This window comes from Acinonyx jubatus, chromosome C1 (assembly GCF_027475565.1).
Source record: "Acinonyx jubatus isolate Ajub_Pintada_27869175 chromosome C1, VMU_Ajub_asm_v1.0, whole genome shotgun sequence".
Classification (NCBI taxonomy): domain Eukaryota; kingdom Metazoa; phylum Chordata; class Mammalia; order Carnivora; family Felidae; genus Acinonyx; species Acinonyx jubatus.
The window spans coordinates 70,135,937-70,154,245 of record NC_069381.1 but is presented as its reverse complement, the minus strand read 5'-3'; the positions used below and the strand labels follow the sequence as shown (position 1 = coordinate 70,154,245).

Here is an 18,309-nt window from a genome sequence, read left to right as displayed (position 1 = left end):
AGACCATGACCTGAGTCAAAGTTAGATGCTTAACTGACTGAGCCACCCAGGCCCCCTCTTTCTGAGAATAGCTTTTGCTGTATCCCAAAGATTTTGGATGGTTGTATTTTCATTTTCATTTGTCTCTATGAATTTTTAAATTTTCTCTATAATTTCTTGGTTGGCCCTTTAATTGTTTGGTAGTATGTTGTTTAATTTCCATGTATTTGTGGTCTTTCCAGATGTTTTCTTGTGGCTGATTTCTAGTTTCATAGCATTCTATTCAGAAAAGATGCATGGTATGACTTCTATCTTTTTTAATTTATTGAGATTTGTTTTGTGGTCTTACCTGTGATCTATCCTAGACGATGTTCCATGTGCACTTGAAAAGGATGTGTATTCTGCTGTTTGAGAATGGAATTCTGAGTATATCTATTAGATCTGTCTGGTCCAGTGTGTCACTCAAAGCCACTGTTACCTTGTTGATTCTGTTTAGATAATCTATCCATTGATGTAAGTAGGGTATTAAAGTCCCTGCCTATTATTGCATTACTATTGATTACTTCCTTTATGTTATTTACTGCTTTATGTATTTGGGTGCTCTCTTGTTGGGTGCATAAATGTTTATATTTGTTATATCTTCTTGTTGGATTGTCCCTTTTATTATATAGTGTCTTCTTTGTCTCTTGTTACAGTCTTTTTTTTAAAGTCTTTTGTCTGATATAAGTATTGTTACGTCAGCTTTCTTTTCTCTTCCATTTTCATGATAAATGCTTTTCAATCCCTTCACTTTCAATCTGCATGTCTTTAGGTCTAAAATGTGTCTCTGTCACCCTATATCTTTTGATTGGAGCCTTAAGTCCATTTACATTCAATGTAATTATTGATAGGTATGTCCTTAATGCCATTTTGTTACTTGTTTTACCCTGTTCCTATGTAGTTTTTCTCTGTTCCTTTTTTCTTTTACTGTCTTCCCTCAGTTTTCTGGCTTTCTTTAATGATATACTTGGATTCCTTTCTCTTTATTTTTTGTATGTTTCTGGTTTTTTATTTGGTTGATCTGGTTACCATTAGGTTTATTTATAACATTCTTAGGCATATAGCAGTCTATTTTAAGTGGATAGTCACTGAAGTTTGAATCCATTCTGAAAGCACTAAATTTTTACTCCTCTCACCTCCATGTTTTAGGTATATGGTGTCATACTTTACATCCTGTTAGTTTGTGAATCCCTTGACTGATTTTTATAGATACACTTAATTTCACTGCTTTTGTGCTTCCTGCCTTTTAATTTTTTTTTAATTTTTAAATTTTATTTAAATCTAAGTTAGTTAATAATAGTGTAATAATAGTTTCAGGAGTAGAATTTAGTGAGTCATCACTTAAGTATGACACCCAGTGCTTATCCCAACAAGTGTCCTCCTTAATGCCCATTACCCATTTAGCCCATCCCCCTCCAGCAACCCTGTTTGTTCTCTGTATTTAAGAGTCTCTTATGGTTTGCCTCCCTTTCTATTTTTATCTTATTTTTCCTTCCCTTTCCCTGTGTTCATCTGTTTTGTTTCTTAAATTCCACATGAGTGAAAACATATGACATTTATCTTTTTATGACTGACTTATTTTGCTTAGCATAATACACTCTAGTTCCATCCATGTTGTTGCAAATGGCAAGCAAGATTTCATTCTTTTGATCACTTAGTGATACTCCGTTGTATTTATATACTACATTTTCTTTATCCATTCGTCAGTCAATGGGCATTTGGGCTCTTTCCATAATTTGGCTATTGTTGATAGTTCTGCTATAAACATTGGGGTGCATGGCTTCCTGCTTTCCTTGCTCTTCCCTATGGTCTTTCCTTTCCACTCAGAGTTCCCTTTAACATTTCCTGTGGTGCTGGGTTAGTGGTGATGAATTCCTTTAGCTTTAACCTTTGTTTGGGAAACTCTCCTTCTATTCTAAATAATAGGCCTGTTTGGTAGGATATTCTTGGTTGCAGATTTGTCTCTTTCATCACTTTGAATGTATCATGCCACTCTCTTCTGGCCAGCCTGCAAAGTTTCTGCTGAAAAATTAGCTGATAACCTTATGGGATTTCTTGTGTATGTAACTGTTTTCTCTTGCTGTTTTAAAAATTCTCTGATCATTACTTCTTGCCATTTTAATTACTAGGTGTCTTGATGTGGACCTCCCTGGGTTGGTTTTTTTGGGGGACCCTCTGTGCCTCCTGCATTTGGATATCTGTTTCTTTCCCCAGATTCAGGAAGTTTTCAGCTAGTATTTCTTCAAATACATTTTCTGTTCCTCCTGGGATCCCTGTAATGTGAATGTTATTATGCTTGATGATATTGTTGATTTTCCTTAATCTATCTATCTATCTATCTTTCTTTCTCTCTCTCTCTCTCTCTCTCTCTCTTTCTCTTTCTTTCTTTCTTTCTTTCTTTCTTTCTTTCTTTCTTTCTTTCTTTCTTTCTTTCTTTCTTTCGCCTCCTGGTCAGCTTGAATGCTTTCCATTACTCTGTCCTCCAGGTTGCTGATCCAGTCTTCTCTTTCCTCTGGTTTACTATTTATTCCCTCCAGTGTGCTTTTTAATTTCTGTTATTGAGTTCTTCATGTCTGATTGGTTCCTTTTTATGTTTTCTGTCCCTTTGTTGAGGGTCTCATGAAGGTCCCTCCACTTGTTTCCCAAGTCCAATGAATATCTTTATGACTGTTACTTTAAATTCTCTATCAGGCATGTTACTTATCTCTGTTTCAATTAGCTCTCTTGTGGTTTTGTCCTGTTCTTTCATTTGGGACACATTCTTCTCTGTCTTCATTTTGACTAACTCTTTGTGTCTGTTTCTATGTGTTAGGAAATTCAGCTATGTCTTTTGCTCTTGGAAGTAGTGGGCTTATGAATAAGAGGTTCTGTAGTGCCCTGCAGTGCAACATCCTTTGTTCACCAGAACCTGGCACTTCTCTCCTATGTGTGTTGCATGCACCCTACTATTGTGGCTGAGCCATGTTTGCCTTCAGTCCAGTCATCTGCAATGGCTCTTTTTTGCCTGTTGTGGGAAGGACTTAGTCCCTGTGTTGTTAGTGCGCCAGACTGGGGCTGCCTGTGGCTTGAGTTGAGTTTGACCAGGTGTTTGTCAGGGATGCGGTAGCATGGAACTACAGGGTACTTGCCCTGTGTTGTTCCTTGAGAAGTTTTCTTTGGTGGGTGGGGCAACCAGATGTCTGTCCCTAGCCCACTGCTGGGCCGTGGTTGTGCTGGTCTGTGAAGTTATGTTCCTCTCTCCCCAGGGCAGGAGTCACTTTGGAGTGGTGCTGGCCTCTGTGGGGGGTGCTTGCACACTGCCAGGTTTGTGGCACTACTTTGGATGGGCTCTGAGTAAGGCAGTATGTACTGGGGGGTCTGGTCTACAGGAGAACGTGGGGGCAGGGGTGTGTTGTGCCAGCAAGGCCTGTGCTGGTCCAGAGTGGGAGAGGATCTGCAGCCATCCAGGAAAACTTCTGAGGCCAGCCAATTTGGAGGGGACAGATCTACAGAGACACGTGGGGGTGGGGCATGCTTTTAGCAAGCTAGGTAGAGAGTGTTCCTGCTGCATTGTTTTCTGCCAGTGTCTGTGTATCTAGGCAGGGGGAGGGAAATGGTGCAGGCCAGCTCTTTTGTTGAAGTCTCCCAAAGATCTCTGCCCTTCCAGCACACACTCTTGAGATTATTAAATAAATCTCCTTCCTGTATACCCCTGGAATTTTTCAAGTTGCTGCTCTATGCTGGATCTCAGTGGGGCTGTTTGTTGTGCTGTCTCTTTAAGGGACAGTTTCCTATTGCCTTCTGGCTCTCAGAGCCAAGCCCGCTGATTTTTTAAGTTAAAAGTGTTAAGCCTCTTTGATTGTAAGAACTCCGGAAATTCAACCCTCCCATTTTCAAAGCCAAATGTTTGTGGGCATTTGTCTTCCCAGTGTGGGTCCTTTGTGCCTGTTGTGGGGTCTACTCCCCACCCTGATACCCAGACCTGTGGCATCCCTCCCTCTCATGGACAGTCCTGTGGGTCAGTTTGGCTCCTGACCACATCAGTGCTTCCTAACCTCCTTGATGTGGCCTCTTCTTTACATTTGGTTATGGAGTCTGTTCTTCCAGTCTTTAGGTCATCTTCTGGGTTCAAAAATAACCATACTTAGGTAGAGCAATCTTTTTACCATGCACCCTTAGGAGAAGGTGACCTGAAACATCATCACATCTTGCAACCTGGAGATTTTGTTGGGAAAAAAACAAAAAACAAAAAAACCCCACCTCCATAGAGAGTCTTCTACCTCATTGGAAAGGCCCTTCCTTATCAGGAACTGCAAACCAAGCCTTATACCACAAAACTCCAGGGAATAGATTCACATGACATATCTAAAGAAAGCACCAAACCATGACCAGACCTGCATACATCTAATGACGTGAAAGTTAAGATTTCCTGGAATTAAAGCGGATGGCATCTGACAAGACAGCTTTCCCAAGATGTCTGGACCAGGCCTGTATACCTTTTTCTCACCGTTGTGTCTTCTGTCTTTTTTTGTGGGAAGACAATACCTCATCTGTATTTCCCAAGCCCTTGTGGAAGGGGGAACCCTCTTCTTTTGATTATAGCTTTTTGGAAAGAGCCTTATCATGCTCCTGGGACAAGCTACTTTTTCACTTTATTTTTGAAAGGTAGGAAGTTCATAATTCACAATTTCATCTGAACTATTAACTGACATTGGATTCTTGTCCAGATTCATGGTTTCTGAGTTTGCAGCCTTACAGATTTCTTTTCTGTTCTTTTCTTTTCTTTTCTTTTTTCTTTTCTTTTCTTTTTTCTTTTCTTTTCTCTTCTTTCCTTTTCTTTTCTTTCTTTCTTTCTTTCTTTCCTTCTTTCTTTCTTTCCTTCTTTCCTTCCTTCCTTCCTTCCTTCCTTCCTTCCTTCCTTCCTTTCCTTATTTATTTATCTTGAGGGAGAGAGCATAAGCAAGGGAGGGGCCGAGAGAGGGGGGAAAGAGAATCTCAAACAGAACCTGATGCTGGGCTCAAGCTCATGAACCATGAGATCATGACCTGAAACAAAATCAAGTTGGATGCTTAACAGACTAAGCCACCCAGGCGTCCCCAACCTGTATTTTCAGTAACACATTTGGTTCCAAACAGTCTTTTGAGATAAGAATACTGTTTTAAAACATCTTTCAAGTTGTGCTGTTTTACAAAAAATTCGTCAGCCCTTGCTTCAAGTTTATACCTACACTGTAACTTCTCAAGATGCCTCAGTTAATTCCTTTACTGTGGGCTTGCAGTATTTATGATTCTGTTTTCATGGTTTCTTTTTTTTTTAGTTTTTAAAAAAATGTTTATTTTTGAGGGGGAAGGGGCAGAGAGAGAGGGAAACAGAGGACCCAAAGTGGGCTCTCCACTGTCAGTGCAGAGCCCAATGTGAAACTTGAACTCCAAACTGTGAGATCATGACCTGAGCCAAAGTCAGACGCTTAACTCAGCCACCTAGGTGCTCCTATTTTCATGGTTTCTTTAAGTGGAGCCTTCCAGGAGGCATACATGACTCCACCTCTGCCTACATAGGAAGAACCTTTCTCCGCTAAATTGGAATAAGTGTCAGTAAATATTTCTGTGGCTACTTCTAGACCTAGTGTCCTGGTTTAGAATCATTATACAATTTGGAGTTGTTATGTTACTTCCTCTTTGTATAATTAAATTTCATACTTTGTGGCCTGTTGGACTTTAAAAAAAAATGTTGTATCCAGTAATGTGATGCTGGCTCAACTCTTCGAGATTATTTCCAATAGTAAGGACCTTGAATGGATACAGACTTTAGGTGGGAATACCTGAGTTTCTCTCTCCTAATCTTTCTTGTTACTCAAATGTGGCCTGAAGTGCTTTCCAACTATAGCAGTACTTTCCCTCTAATACAGGATGTGACAATCAGGGAAGATCCTTCCAGGTATTAGGGACAAAATCACTAAATGTGGAAAACTTGCCTCTTGATCAGTGATGCTTCCAAAAAAGGATCTTGATCAAAAGTGGGAAGTGTGAAAATTAATAAAAAGAAACCTCATTTAGACTGGAGTTGGGAGACTGGCAGAGGGAGCTCTGATGTCCTACCTGTCATCGATTGAAGACCCAATGGGGAAGAGCAGAGGTACCCTGCACATGGATACTACTTTAGTATCTTAGCAAGAAGAAAGGATTTCCTCCTGCCCCATTAATGCCCAAGCAATTAGACTGTCATAACTCAGCCAACCAAACGCCACCATACTTCAAGCTTCCAGTATATTCTAATTGACTTTGTGTTTATAATAGCCTTCTCACTTTCCTCCTTTCCTCTATGAAAGAGCATTCTTCTCCTTTGTTCTGCAGATTTACCAGTGCTGTTGCGATAGCTTGCTTGTCCCAGCTAAACGCAGTTTTTTGCTGGTAAAATAACTGGTAGTTTTTATTTTTATGGCTAACAGTGTAAAGAGCAATTCTATTGTAAAGATAGGGACAATTTCCAGTTCTTAATCTAACAGATTTTGAGGCAAGGCATTTAAATGCCAGTAAAAAGGCATATGTACATTGCTTAAGGTAAGTAAAGGTGGTAAAGTGTTTATAAAGAACCTACTCAGTGTGGAAACCTAACATGAAAGACTTCCTGTAGCGCCCAATACCTCTTCATGGATTGGGCAGTGTATGTGGGCATTTGGAAAATCAATTATGCAAAGAAGAAAAATTTTGTTCATTTGTAAGTTCATGGTTTTTTTCTTTACTGACCTATATTCTTCAAACACAGACTACATTGCTCTTTTTTCCCTTATACTTTCAGTTGATTCATCCAGCTATATTTTTAGGATTTGTATTATGTCACAAGCTTTCAGTATTTTTAAAAACAAATTCAATCTTAATTATTGGAATTAAAATAGGGGATAAGGTTTGTGATGTAAATATGCATCTAAAAACTCCAAAAAATAATGGCCATTCCAATTTCACATTCTGTAATTTTTATTTTAGTGGGAAGTTACCTAGGAGAAAAATGGATTATACATAGTTAATTCTGAAAACAGAAATGAAATAATGATATTAAATGAAATAACAGAATGAAATAACAGAAATGAAATAATTCTGAAAACAGAAATGAATAAAAATGAAATAATTTTTTTTAATTGAGAAAATTAAGAAATGTCTGTTTTAACTATTATATCTCCCCTCCCCCTTCCATTCTCCTCATAGTGGCCCAGTGATTTTTGATCTCTCCCTCTTTCTCATATATTAATGCAAATTTTATGTCCCTCCCCTGCTTAAACACTCGAATGGCTTCCCATTACATCTCAGGGTAAAATACAAAATTCTGAGTATCTACAAAGCCCTACTTGATCTTGCCACATTGATCTTTTGGTTCTCTCCTGAGAACGCTCTTTTTTTGTTCATAGGTAACCTTCTATCGTGTACCAGATCATTACCCAGATTTCAGTTTTCCCCCAAAGTGTGTAGCTCTACCCTGCCCTACCAGGGTAGCAGGCCCCCTTCATATGGTGTCATGGCCTCTTGCATTTCCATGCAGCCCTTGACACGATTGTAATTGAACAGCTAAAGGACCTGGTTTCTTTAACTTCTGTCACTAATGTCTAGCGAGGTGCATCCCCCATACCTTATTGGAATTCAGTAAACATTTGCTAAATCAGTGAATTAAAACTTTATTTGTAATAAAATTATCAGTGAGACTTCTGTGCTTCTAGAATTATCTGTGAAGGGAAAATACTGGTGAAGCATAACATCCACCACCTTAGAACTTAACTTGAGGACTTCTTAAGAAGTTTGTTTCACCAAAAACCATTCGTAGTAAATGCAATTATCTGGTGCGTTTGCATAGAGGCAGTGGCTCCAGCTGCTGCAGCCAGAAACTTCAATATGAATCAACCTCCCTTTCTTTTACTTTACTCATTCAATCATCACAGAATTCTGTTAATTTTGCCCTTAGGATCTGTTCATTTATCTGGCTTATCTCTGCTGCTCCACAATTTTAACTGAGGTCACCTTCATCTTTTGCCTGGATTCTTCCAACAGCTTTCCTGTCAGCAGTGCTGCTTCCAGTTTTAGCCTCTCTTCCCATTTCAGCTTAAGGAATTTTTCTAAAATGCATATGTAAATGCATACTTAACATGTATACATTCTTTTAAAACCCTTTCTCTCAGGATAATGCTAATTTCTCAAGAGGGCTTATAAGGCCTTTCATGACTTAACCCTGCCTAGATCTCTTTGGTTCTTTACTGCTGTCTCCTTCCAAATCCTAGGTGTCAGCTATACTCAATACTGAGTTGCAGAATCACCACGCTTTCTCTGCCTCTAGGCCTTGGCTCTTTCCACATTTCTCTCTAGCCCAACTTTCGAGGCCTGGTTAATTTCCCCTGACACCAATGATACTGGGACACCTATGTCTTGTTCACTGTTGTACTCTCAGTGCCTGGTATATGACCAGTGTTTAATGTTATTTTGGGTGGTCAGCATTGTATTCTCTTTGATTTAAGCAATGATGCTTATCTTTGTTGTTTTGGCAGGTCTTTGTGTTTGATGTTGGATATAAAACTTGGAAATTTTATGACTGGTCACAGATTACAACTGTAGTAATTTTTGGAAAATATGATCCAGAACTTATGTGCTATGCTCATTCACATGGAGCCAGAGTAGTGCTAAAAGGTGGGTAACAGTTTTTCACTAGATGTGTCCAGCCAATTGGTAAGTTTACTTGCATTTCTTGTCATCCTGACTTTCCAAAAAATTCCCTTTTCGTGTTTATCTGGTATGTGCTTTATCATCCTAAAATTAATCTCAGATAATGTTTAATTCATTTCACAGATATTTATTTTTAAAGAATTAAATAAACCACTCTGATTTTGAGCAAAATGTGAATCCTAATTAGCCTGATGACTTTTAGCTAGTCAGTCTACAATTTCTACTTCTAATTTGAGAATGATTTTACTAGTTATTCATAATGGTTATTTTGGAGATTGAGTGATGACTTTCTATTTTGGTATATTATTTCTCTATTTGGAAAACTTAAATTGGGGCTTAGTATTCCAAGATAATGAGATGTTTTAAGGTGTTGTGAAATAAATTTCATTAAACTATGAAAAGCACATATGCACAAAAGATGTATATTTCTTCCATAGGAGATATACCCTTAAAAGATATAATTGATCCTACTTTCAGAGCATCCTGGATAGCTCAAAAAGTTAAGTTGGCCAAAGCACAATATATGGACGGAATGAATATAGACATAGAGCAAGAAGCTAATTGTTTTTCACCTGAATATTATGCATTAACTGCTTTAGTCAAAGAAGCCACAGACTCTTTCCATCGTGAAATTAAGGGATCACAGGTAAAAATTCATTTGCTACTTTTTGGAAACTCATTTTCTCTATCAAAATGTATTCATGAAGGTATGACTAATAGAATCTCAGCTTTATTGAGTAGGAAAGAATTTCAGCACATATATCCTAAAAATATTTTCTGGAACTTTTGAGGTTCTTAATTAGAGAAGTTTTACAGAATTTTAAAGTGCTAAATCTGTTTTCTATTCATAGCACAATACAACATTGAGAATGCCCGACCTACTTGCCTTGCAGCAAGGTTAGAGATATTAAATAGGCAACTGGGTTGGCAAGAATCAGAAAGTGCTTAGCCATCCAGGTCCTGCTTTCATCAGTGCAGGACAGAAATCCCTCTTGTCTAAGAGTAGAGGTAGTTTGGGGAAGTCACTTGCTTCATAGGCTCTGATTACTTGCAAACTGAGGTCCAATAAGTCTCAAAGGACTAACTCTATAGAACTTGACAGAGCTATGGCAAAAGGTTCCCCCACTGCCATAGTGAGCATGATTAGAGCAGAAGATCTTTTAGCTTTTTGCTAAAAGAGCAAAAGGCATATTTACAGGCAATATATAGGTAACAAAAGATAATGTAGCCCTGGATCAGTGATCTCAAACCTGGCCTCATAACAAGATAACCAAGAGTATTTAAACACACATACACTCTCTCTCTCTGCAATAAAGCAAGTTAAATGAATTTTTTTGACCTTCTAGTGCATATAAGTTATGTTTACACTGTACTGTAGTCAATTATTAAGTGTGCAATAGTATGTTTGAAAAATAATGTAAATACCTTAATTAAAAAATACTTTATTGCTATAAATGCAAACCACCATCTGAGCTTTTCACCAAGTTGTAATATTTTTGCTGGGGGAGAGTCTGGCCTCGATGTTGATGGCTGTGACTGATCAGGGTGTTGGTTGCTGAAGTTTGGGGTGGCTGTGGCAATTTCTTAAAATAAGACAGCAGTGAAGTTTGCTGCACTGATCAGCTCCTCCTTTGATGAACAATTCCTCCGTAGCATGCAATGTGGTTTACTAGCATTTTATCCACAATAGAACTACTTCCAAAATTGGAGTCAATCCTCTCAAACTCTGCTCCTGCTTTATTGACTAAATTTATGTAATATTATAAACCTTTTGTTGTCATTTCAACAATATTCACAGCATCTTCACCAGGAATAGATTCCATCTCAAACCACTTTCTCATCCACAAGAAGCAACTCCTCCACTGTGAAAGTTTTACATGAGATTGCAGCCATTCAATCACATCTTTAGGCTGTACTTCTAATTCTAGTTCTCCTAATGTTTCCACCACATCTGTATTTACTTCCTCCACTAAAGTCTTACACCCCTCAAAGTCTTCAGTGAGGGTGGGTATCAACCCTCCTGTTCCAAACTCCTGTTAATGTTGATATTTTGTTTTTTTCCCGTGAATCACGAACATTCTTAATGGCATCTAGAATGGTGAATCCTTCCCAGAAGGTTTTCAATTAGCTTTTCCCAGATCCTTCAGCAGAATCATTGTCTATGGCAGCTATAGTCCTACTAAATATGTCTCTTAAATAATAAGGTTTGAAATTTGGAATGACTCCTTGATCTATTGACTGCAGAATGGATACTGTGTTAGCAGGCATGAAAACAAAATTTATCTCATTGTCCATCTCCATCAGAGCTCTTCAGTGACCAGGTACATTGTCAATGAGCAGTCATATTTTGAATAGAAACTTTCTTCAGTAGGTCTCAACAGTAGGCTTAAAACATTCACTAAGCCATATTGTAAACAGGTGTGCCTTCATCCAGACTTTGTTGTTCCATTTATAGAGCACAGAGTAGGTATAACATAATTTTTAAGATTTATTTATTTTTTAATTTACATCCAAGTTAGTTAGCATATAGTGTTATAATGATTTCAAGAGTAGATGCCAGTGATTCATCTCTTATGTATAAATACCTAAGGCTCATCACAACAAATGTCCTTCCTAATGCCCCTGCCCCATTTAGCCCATCCCTCCACCCACAACCGCTCGAGCAACCCTCAGTTTGTTCTCTGTATTTAAGAGTCTCTTATGTTTTGTCCCCCTCCTTGTTTTTATATTATTTTTACTTCCCTTTCCTTATGTTCATCTGTTTTGCATCTTAAAGTCCTCATATGAGTGAAGTCTTATGATATTTGTCTTTCTCTGACTGACTTATTTCGTTTAGCATAATCTTCTAGTTCCATCTACATAGTTGCAAATGGCAAGATTTCATTCTTTTTGTTTAGTAATACTTCATTATATATATATGTGCCACATCTTCTTTATCCATACATCTGTTGATGGACATTTGGGCTCTTTCTATACTTTGGCTATTGTTGATAGAGCTGCTATAAACATTGGGGTGCATGTGGCCCTTTGAAACAGCATACCTGTATCCCTTGGATAAATACCTAGTAGTGCAATTGCTGGGTCATAGGGTAGTTCTATTTCTAATTTTTTGAGGAACCTCCATACTGTTTTCCAGAGTTGCTGTACCAGTCTGCATTCCCACCAGCAGTGCAAAAGAGATCCTCTTTCTCTGCATCCTCTCCAACATCTGTTGTTGTCTGAGTTGTTAATTTTAGCCAATCTGACTGGTGTGAGATGATATCTCATTGTGGTTTTAATTTGTATTTCCATGATGATGAGTGATGTTTAGCATTTTTTCATGTGTCTGTTAGCCATCTGGATGTCTTCTTTGGAGGAGTGTCTATTCACGTCTTTTACCCATTTCTTCACTGGATTATTTGTTGTTTGGGTCTTGAGTTTCGTAAGTTCTTTATAAATTTTAGATACTAACCCTTTATCTGATATGTCATTTGCAAATATCTTCTCCCATTCCGTTGGTTGCCTTTTAGTTTTGCTGATTGTTTCTTTCGCTATGTAGAAGCTTTTTATTTTGAGGAGGTCCCAGTAGTTCATTTTTGCTTTTGTTTCCTTGCCTCTGGAGACGTGTTGAATAAGAAGTTGCTGTGGCCAAGGTCAAAGAGGTTTTTGCCCGTTTCGCCTCTAGGATTTTGATGACTTCCTGTCTTATGTTTAGGTCTTTCATCCATTTTGAGTTTCTTTTGTGTATGGTGCAAAAAATGGTCCAGGTTCATTTTTCTGCATGTTGCTGTCCAGTTTTCCCAGCACCACTTGCTGGAGAGACTATCTTTATTCCACTGGATATTCTTTCCTGCTTTGTCAAAGATTCGTTGGCCATGTGTTTGTGGGTCCATTTCTGGGTTCTCTATTCTACTGATCTATGTGTCTGTTTTTGTGCCAGTACCATATTGTCTTGATGATTACAGCTTTGTAATACAGCTTGAAGTCCAGGATTGTGATGCCTCCAGCTTTAGTTATCTTTTTCAGGATTAGTTTGGTTATTCAGGGTCTTTTCTGGTTCCATACAAATTTTAGGATTGTTTGTTCTAGCTCTGTGAAGAATGCTGGTGTTATTTTGATAGGAATTGCATTGAATATGTAGATTTCTTTGGGTAGTATTGACATTTTAACAAAATTTGTTCTTCCAATCCATAAGCTTGGAATATTTTTCCATTTTTTTTGTGCCGCCTTCAATTTCTTTTATAAGCTTTCTGTAGTTTTCAGTGTATAGATTTTTCACCTCTTTTTTTTTAAACAAAGGGTAGTTTATTAAAAAAGAATCAAAACAAAAACTCTAAGTACCAGCGTATACATTGTACATATTTAAATGACTCACAAGAATTAAGTTTTTTTCTTATACATTAAGATCATACCACCTTGCTGTTTATCAAAAGATGTTCAAGGAGAAATCTGACTCCAAACTGCATACAGGACTGCCATCTTAAACAGACCGCATTTCAAACATGCAACAACACCACTGATAATAAAGCTTTGGAATGGGTGTTCATTCTATTATTCGACTACAAACAGGATAGAAAGCAAGATCAGTTGAGAATTTAATCTAAAATAGAATGGCAGCTGTCATTTTCTGCACCAGCACTCCTCACTCCTCTGCTGCCATCTTTAGTCAAAAATACTCCTTGTCGATCTTGAAGAGTTTCCATCCCTCTTCGCTGGACAGATCAGAAGCACCTTTTTTTTTGTAGAAGTTGATCGATGGTTCGTTCCGTTTAGCTACCAAGAAGTGCATGCTGCTGCAGCGTCATTCCATGGCAACCTGGCTTAGGTTCTTCAGAATTTCTGATCCTATGCCAAAGCCTCTATAATCACTCATTCCAAAGAAGTCCTCAAGATACAACAGTTTACTAATCCACGGGTCATAGGTAAAGTAGTACATGGCAAAACCAACAACAGTGTCCTTCCGGAGACCAGTGCTCCTTGGGCACTTCTGCAACCAGGCAGTGGTAGAAAGGGTGCTCTCCGAAACCATCCTCTAGTAGATCTTTTTCAGTTAATATTACTTGCTCTTCCATATATTCGTATTTGGCCAGTTCCTTGATCAGCCGCAGGATGTCACTGCAGTCTGCGTCAGTGGCCAAGTGGATCACGAATTTAGCCATTTTTATCTTTTGCTTTTCTTCCCTTTGCGGACCAGGCCCCTGTACTTGAACAGCAGGAGGAGGTGGTTCCGCTTTCATCTCCCAGGAGCATCCTTTTCTCAGTCAGGCTGGCACCATGACCCGGCGAACCTTTGCAAGTGATGAAAAAGCTTCATCGGACCGCGACTAGCGCTGCAACTCACCTCTTCAGTTAGGTTTATTCCTACATATTTTATAGCTTTTGTGCAATTGTAAATGGGATCGACTCCTTGATTTCTCTTTCTGTCGCTTCATCATTGGTGTATAGAAATCAACTAATTTCTGTGCATTGATTTTTATATCCTGTGACTTGGCTGAATTCATGGATCAGTTCTAACAGCTTTTTGGTGGAGTCTTTTGGGTTTTCCACATACAGTATGTCAGACATGAAGAGTGAAAGTTTGAATTCCTCCTGGCCAATTTGGATGCCTTTTATTCATTTGTGTTGTCTGATTGCTGAGGCTGGGACTTCCAATACTATGTTGAATAACAGTGGTAAGAGTGGACATCCCTGTCGTGTTCTTGACTTTAGGGGGAAAGCTCTCAGTTTTTTTTTGTCCATTGAGGATGATATTAGCGGTGGGTCTTTCATATATGGCTTTTATGATCTTGAGGTACGATCCTTCTATTCCTACAGTCTTGAGGGTTTTTATCAAGAAAGGATGCTATGTTTTGTCAAATGCTTTCTCTGCATCTATCGAGAGGATCATGTGGTTCTTGTCCTTTCTTTTATTGATGTGATGTATCACATTGATTGTTTTGAGGATATTGAACCCGCTCTGCATTCCAGGTCTAAATCCCACTTGGTCATGGTGAATACTTCTTTTAATGTATTGTTGGATCCATTTGGTTAGTATCTTGTTGAGGATTTTTGCATCCATGTTCATCAGGGAAATTGACCTGTAGTTTTCCTTTTTAGAGGGATCTTTGGTTTTGGAATCAAGGTAATGCTGGCTTCATAGAGTGAGTTTGGAAGTTTTCCTTCCATTTCTATTTTTTGGAATAGCTTCAAAAGTGTAGGTGTTAACTCTTCTTTAAATGTTGGTAGAATTTCCCTGGAAAGCTATCCAACCCTGGACTCTTGTTTTTTGGGAGATTTTTGATTACTAATTTGATTTCCTTACTGGTTATGGGTCTGTTCAAATTTTCTATTTCTTCCTGTTTTAGTTTTGGTAGTTTATATGTTTCTTGGAATTTGACCATTTCTTCCGGATTGCCTATTTTATTGGTGTATAATTGCTCATGATATTCTCTTATTAATTTCTGCAAATTAATTCTCTTATTTATTTCTGCAGCATTGGTTGTGATCTCTCTTTCATTCTTGATTTTATTTATTTGGGGCTTTCCTTTTTCTTTTTGTTCAAACCGACTAAGGATTTATCAATTTTGTTAATTCTTTCAAAGAACCAGCTCCTGGTTTTATTGATCTGTTCTGTTTTTTTTGATTTCAATAGCATTGATTTCTGCTCTAATCTTTATTTCCTGTCTTCTGCTGTTTTTTTTTTTTTTTTAATTTTTAAATGTTTATTTTTGAGAGAGAGAGAGAGAGAAAGAGAGAGGGAGGGTGGGTGGGTGAGGGGAAGAGAAAGGGAAACACAGAATCTAAAGCAGGCTCCAGGCTCCCAGCTGCCAGCCCAGAGACTGATGCAGGGCTCAAACCCATGAAATGCGAGATCATGACCTGAGTGAAGTTGGGAGCTTAATTGACTGAGCCACTCAGGTGCCCCCTGGGTTTTATTTGCTGTTCTTTTTCCAGCTCTTTAAGGTGTAAAGTTAGGTTGTGTATCTGAGACCTTTCTTCCTTTTTAAGGAAGGCTTGGATTGCTATGTACTTCCCTCTTAAGACTGCCTTTGCTGCATCCCAGAGGTTTTGGACTGTGGTGTTATTTTCATTGGCTTCCACGTACTTTTTAATTTCCTCTTTTTAACTTCTTGTTTAGCCCATTTATTCTTTAATAGGATGTTCTTTAGTCTCTAAGTATTTGTTATCTTTGCAAATTTTTTCTTGTGGTTGATTTCAAGTTTCATAGTGTTGTGGTCTGAAAATATGCACAGTATGATCTCGATCTTTTTGTACTTCTTGAGGGCTGATTTGTGTCCTGGAATGTGATCTATTCTGGAGAATGTTCCATGTGCACTCGAGTAGAATGTTTATTGTATTCCGTTGCTTTAGGATGAAATGTTTTGAATATATCTGGTAAGTCCATCCAGTCCAGTGTGTCATTCAAAGCCATTGTTTCCTTGATTATTTTCTGTTTATATGATCTGTCCATTGCTGTAAGTGGGGGTGTTGAAGTCCCCTAATATTATGGTATTATTATCAATGAGTTTCTGTATGTTTGTGATTAATTGATTTATATATTTGGGTTCTTCCATGTTTGAAGCATAAATGTTTACAATTGTTAGCTCTTGGTGGGAAGACCCCTTAATTATGATATAATGCCCTTCTTCATCTGTTACAGTCTTTATTTTAAAATCTAGATTGTCTGATATGAGTATGGCTACTCCAGCTTTGTTTTGGTGACCATTAGCATGTTAGATGGTTCTCTATCCCCTTATTTTCAATCTGAAGGTGTCTTTAGGTCTAAAATGGGTCTCTTGTAAACAGCATATAGATGGATCTTGTTTTCGTATCCATTCTGTTACCCTATTTCTTTTGATTGGAGCATTGAGTCCATTGACGTTTAGAGTACTGAAAGATATTAATTTATTGACATTATGTTGCCTATAGAATTGGAGTTTCTGGTGGTGTTCTTGGTCCTTTTACTCTTTGTTGCTTTTGGAATTTTTTTTTCCTTTTTTTTTCTCCCCTCAGAATGTACCCTTTAAACTTTCTTGCAGAGCTGGTTTAGTTGTCACAAATTCCTTTAATTTTTGTTTGGGAAACTTTTTATCTCTCCTATTTTGAATGACAGTCTTGCTGGATAAAGAATTCTTGGCTGCATATTTTTCCGATTCAGCACATTGAATACATTCTGCCACTCCTTTCTGGCCTGCCAAGTTTCTGTGGATAGGTCTGCTGCAAACCTGATCTGTCTTCCTTGTAGGTTAAGGACTTTTTTTTCCTTGCTGCTTTCATGATTCTTTCCTTGCCTGAGTATTTTGTGAATTTGACTATGATATGCCTTGTTGATGGCCGGTTTTTGTTGAATCTGATGGGAGTTCTCTGTGCTTCCTGGATTTCGATGCCTGTGTCTTTCCCCAGGTTAGGAAAGTTTTCTGCTATGATTTGCTCACATAACCCTTCTACCCCTTTCTCTCTCTCTCTTCATCTTCTGGGACCCCTAAGATTCAGATGTTGTTCCTATTTATTTATTTATTTATTTAAAACATTTATTTATTTTTGAGACAGAGAGAGACAGAGCATGAACGGGGGGAGGGCCAGAGAGAGAGGGAGACACAGAATATGAAACAGGCTCCAGGCTCTGAGCTGTCAGCACAGAGCCCGATGTGGGGCTTGAACTCACGGAGTACGAGATCATGACCTGAGCCGAAGTCGGACGCTCAACCGACTGAGCCACCCAGGCGCCCCTATTCCTTTTTAATGAATCACTGAGTTCTCTAATTCTTATATCATGCTCTTTTGCCTCAGTTTCCCTCTCTTTTTCCTGCTTCATTATTCTCCATAAGTTTGTCCTCTGTTGAATCTGATGGGAGTTATCTGTGCTTCCTGGATTTCGATGCCTGTGTCTTTCCCCAGGTTAGGAAAGTTTTCTGCTATGATTTGCTCACATAACCATTCTACCCCTTTCTGTTTCTCTTCATCTTCTGGGACCCCTAAGATTCAGATTTTATTCCTTTTTAATGAGTCATTGAGTTCTCTAATTCTTATATCATGCTCTTTTGCCTCAGTTTCCCTCTTTTTTTCCTGCTTCATTATTCTCCATAAGTTTGTCCTCTGTATTGCTGATTCGCTGATCTGCTTCATCCATCCTTGCTGCCATGGGAACCATTCAAGATTGCAGCTCAGTTATAGCATTTTTTATTTCATCCTGACTAGATTTTACTTCTTTTATCTCTGCAGAAAGGAATTCTATGCTTTTTACAACCCCAGTTAGTATTCTTCTTGTCGAGATTCTAAATTCTGGTTCAGACATCTTGCTTGTATCTGTGTTAAGTCCCTGGCTGTCATTTCTTCCTGTTCTTTCTTTTGGGGTGCATTCCTTTGTTTCATCATTTTGAAGGAAAAAAAAGGATTAATAAAATAAAAAAATTTAAAAATAAAAATTAAAAACTTAAAACAGCACACACAAAAAATCAAATAAAGGATGTTAGATATTAGGTATATTTAGGTCTGGTTGTTGAAAGAAGTTTGACATAATAGATTAAAAAAAAAGGGAAAGAAAAGAAAAAAAGGGGAAAAAAAGGAAAACGAAAATTAAAAAAAGAATACAATAAAATAGAATAAAGTGAAATGATGAAAGTAAAATAGAATTTCAAAAATTTACAAAAA

The 18,309-nt window shown here is 38.0% G+C and overlaps 1 protein-coding gene and 1 pseudogene across 1 annotated transcript in view; one reads left to right on the top strand and one right to left on the bottom strand.

The window, feature by feature from the left end:
* The window catches only part of CTBS (chitobiase), a 44,028-nt gene that overhangs the window by 11,901 nt on the left and 13,818 nt on the right, over positions 1-18,309 (top strand). Inside the window, exons 2-3 of the mRNA XM_027058746.2 lie at positions 8,526-8,664; positions 9,138-9,346. Of these exons, the coding sequence (XP_026914547.1) occupies positions 8,526-8,664; positions 9,138-9,346 (348 nt within the window). The remainder of the gene's footprint in view (positions 1-8,525; positions 8,665-9,137; positions 9,347-18,309) is intronic.
* LOC128313911 (diamine acetyltransferase 1-like) lies at positions 10,127-14,031 on the bottom strand (annotated as a pseudogene).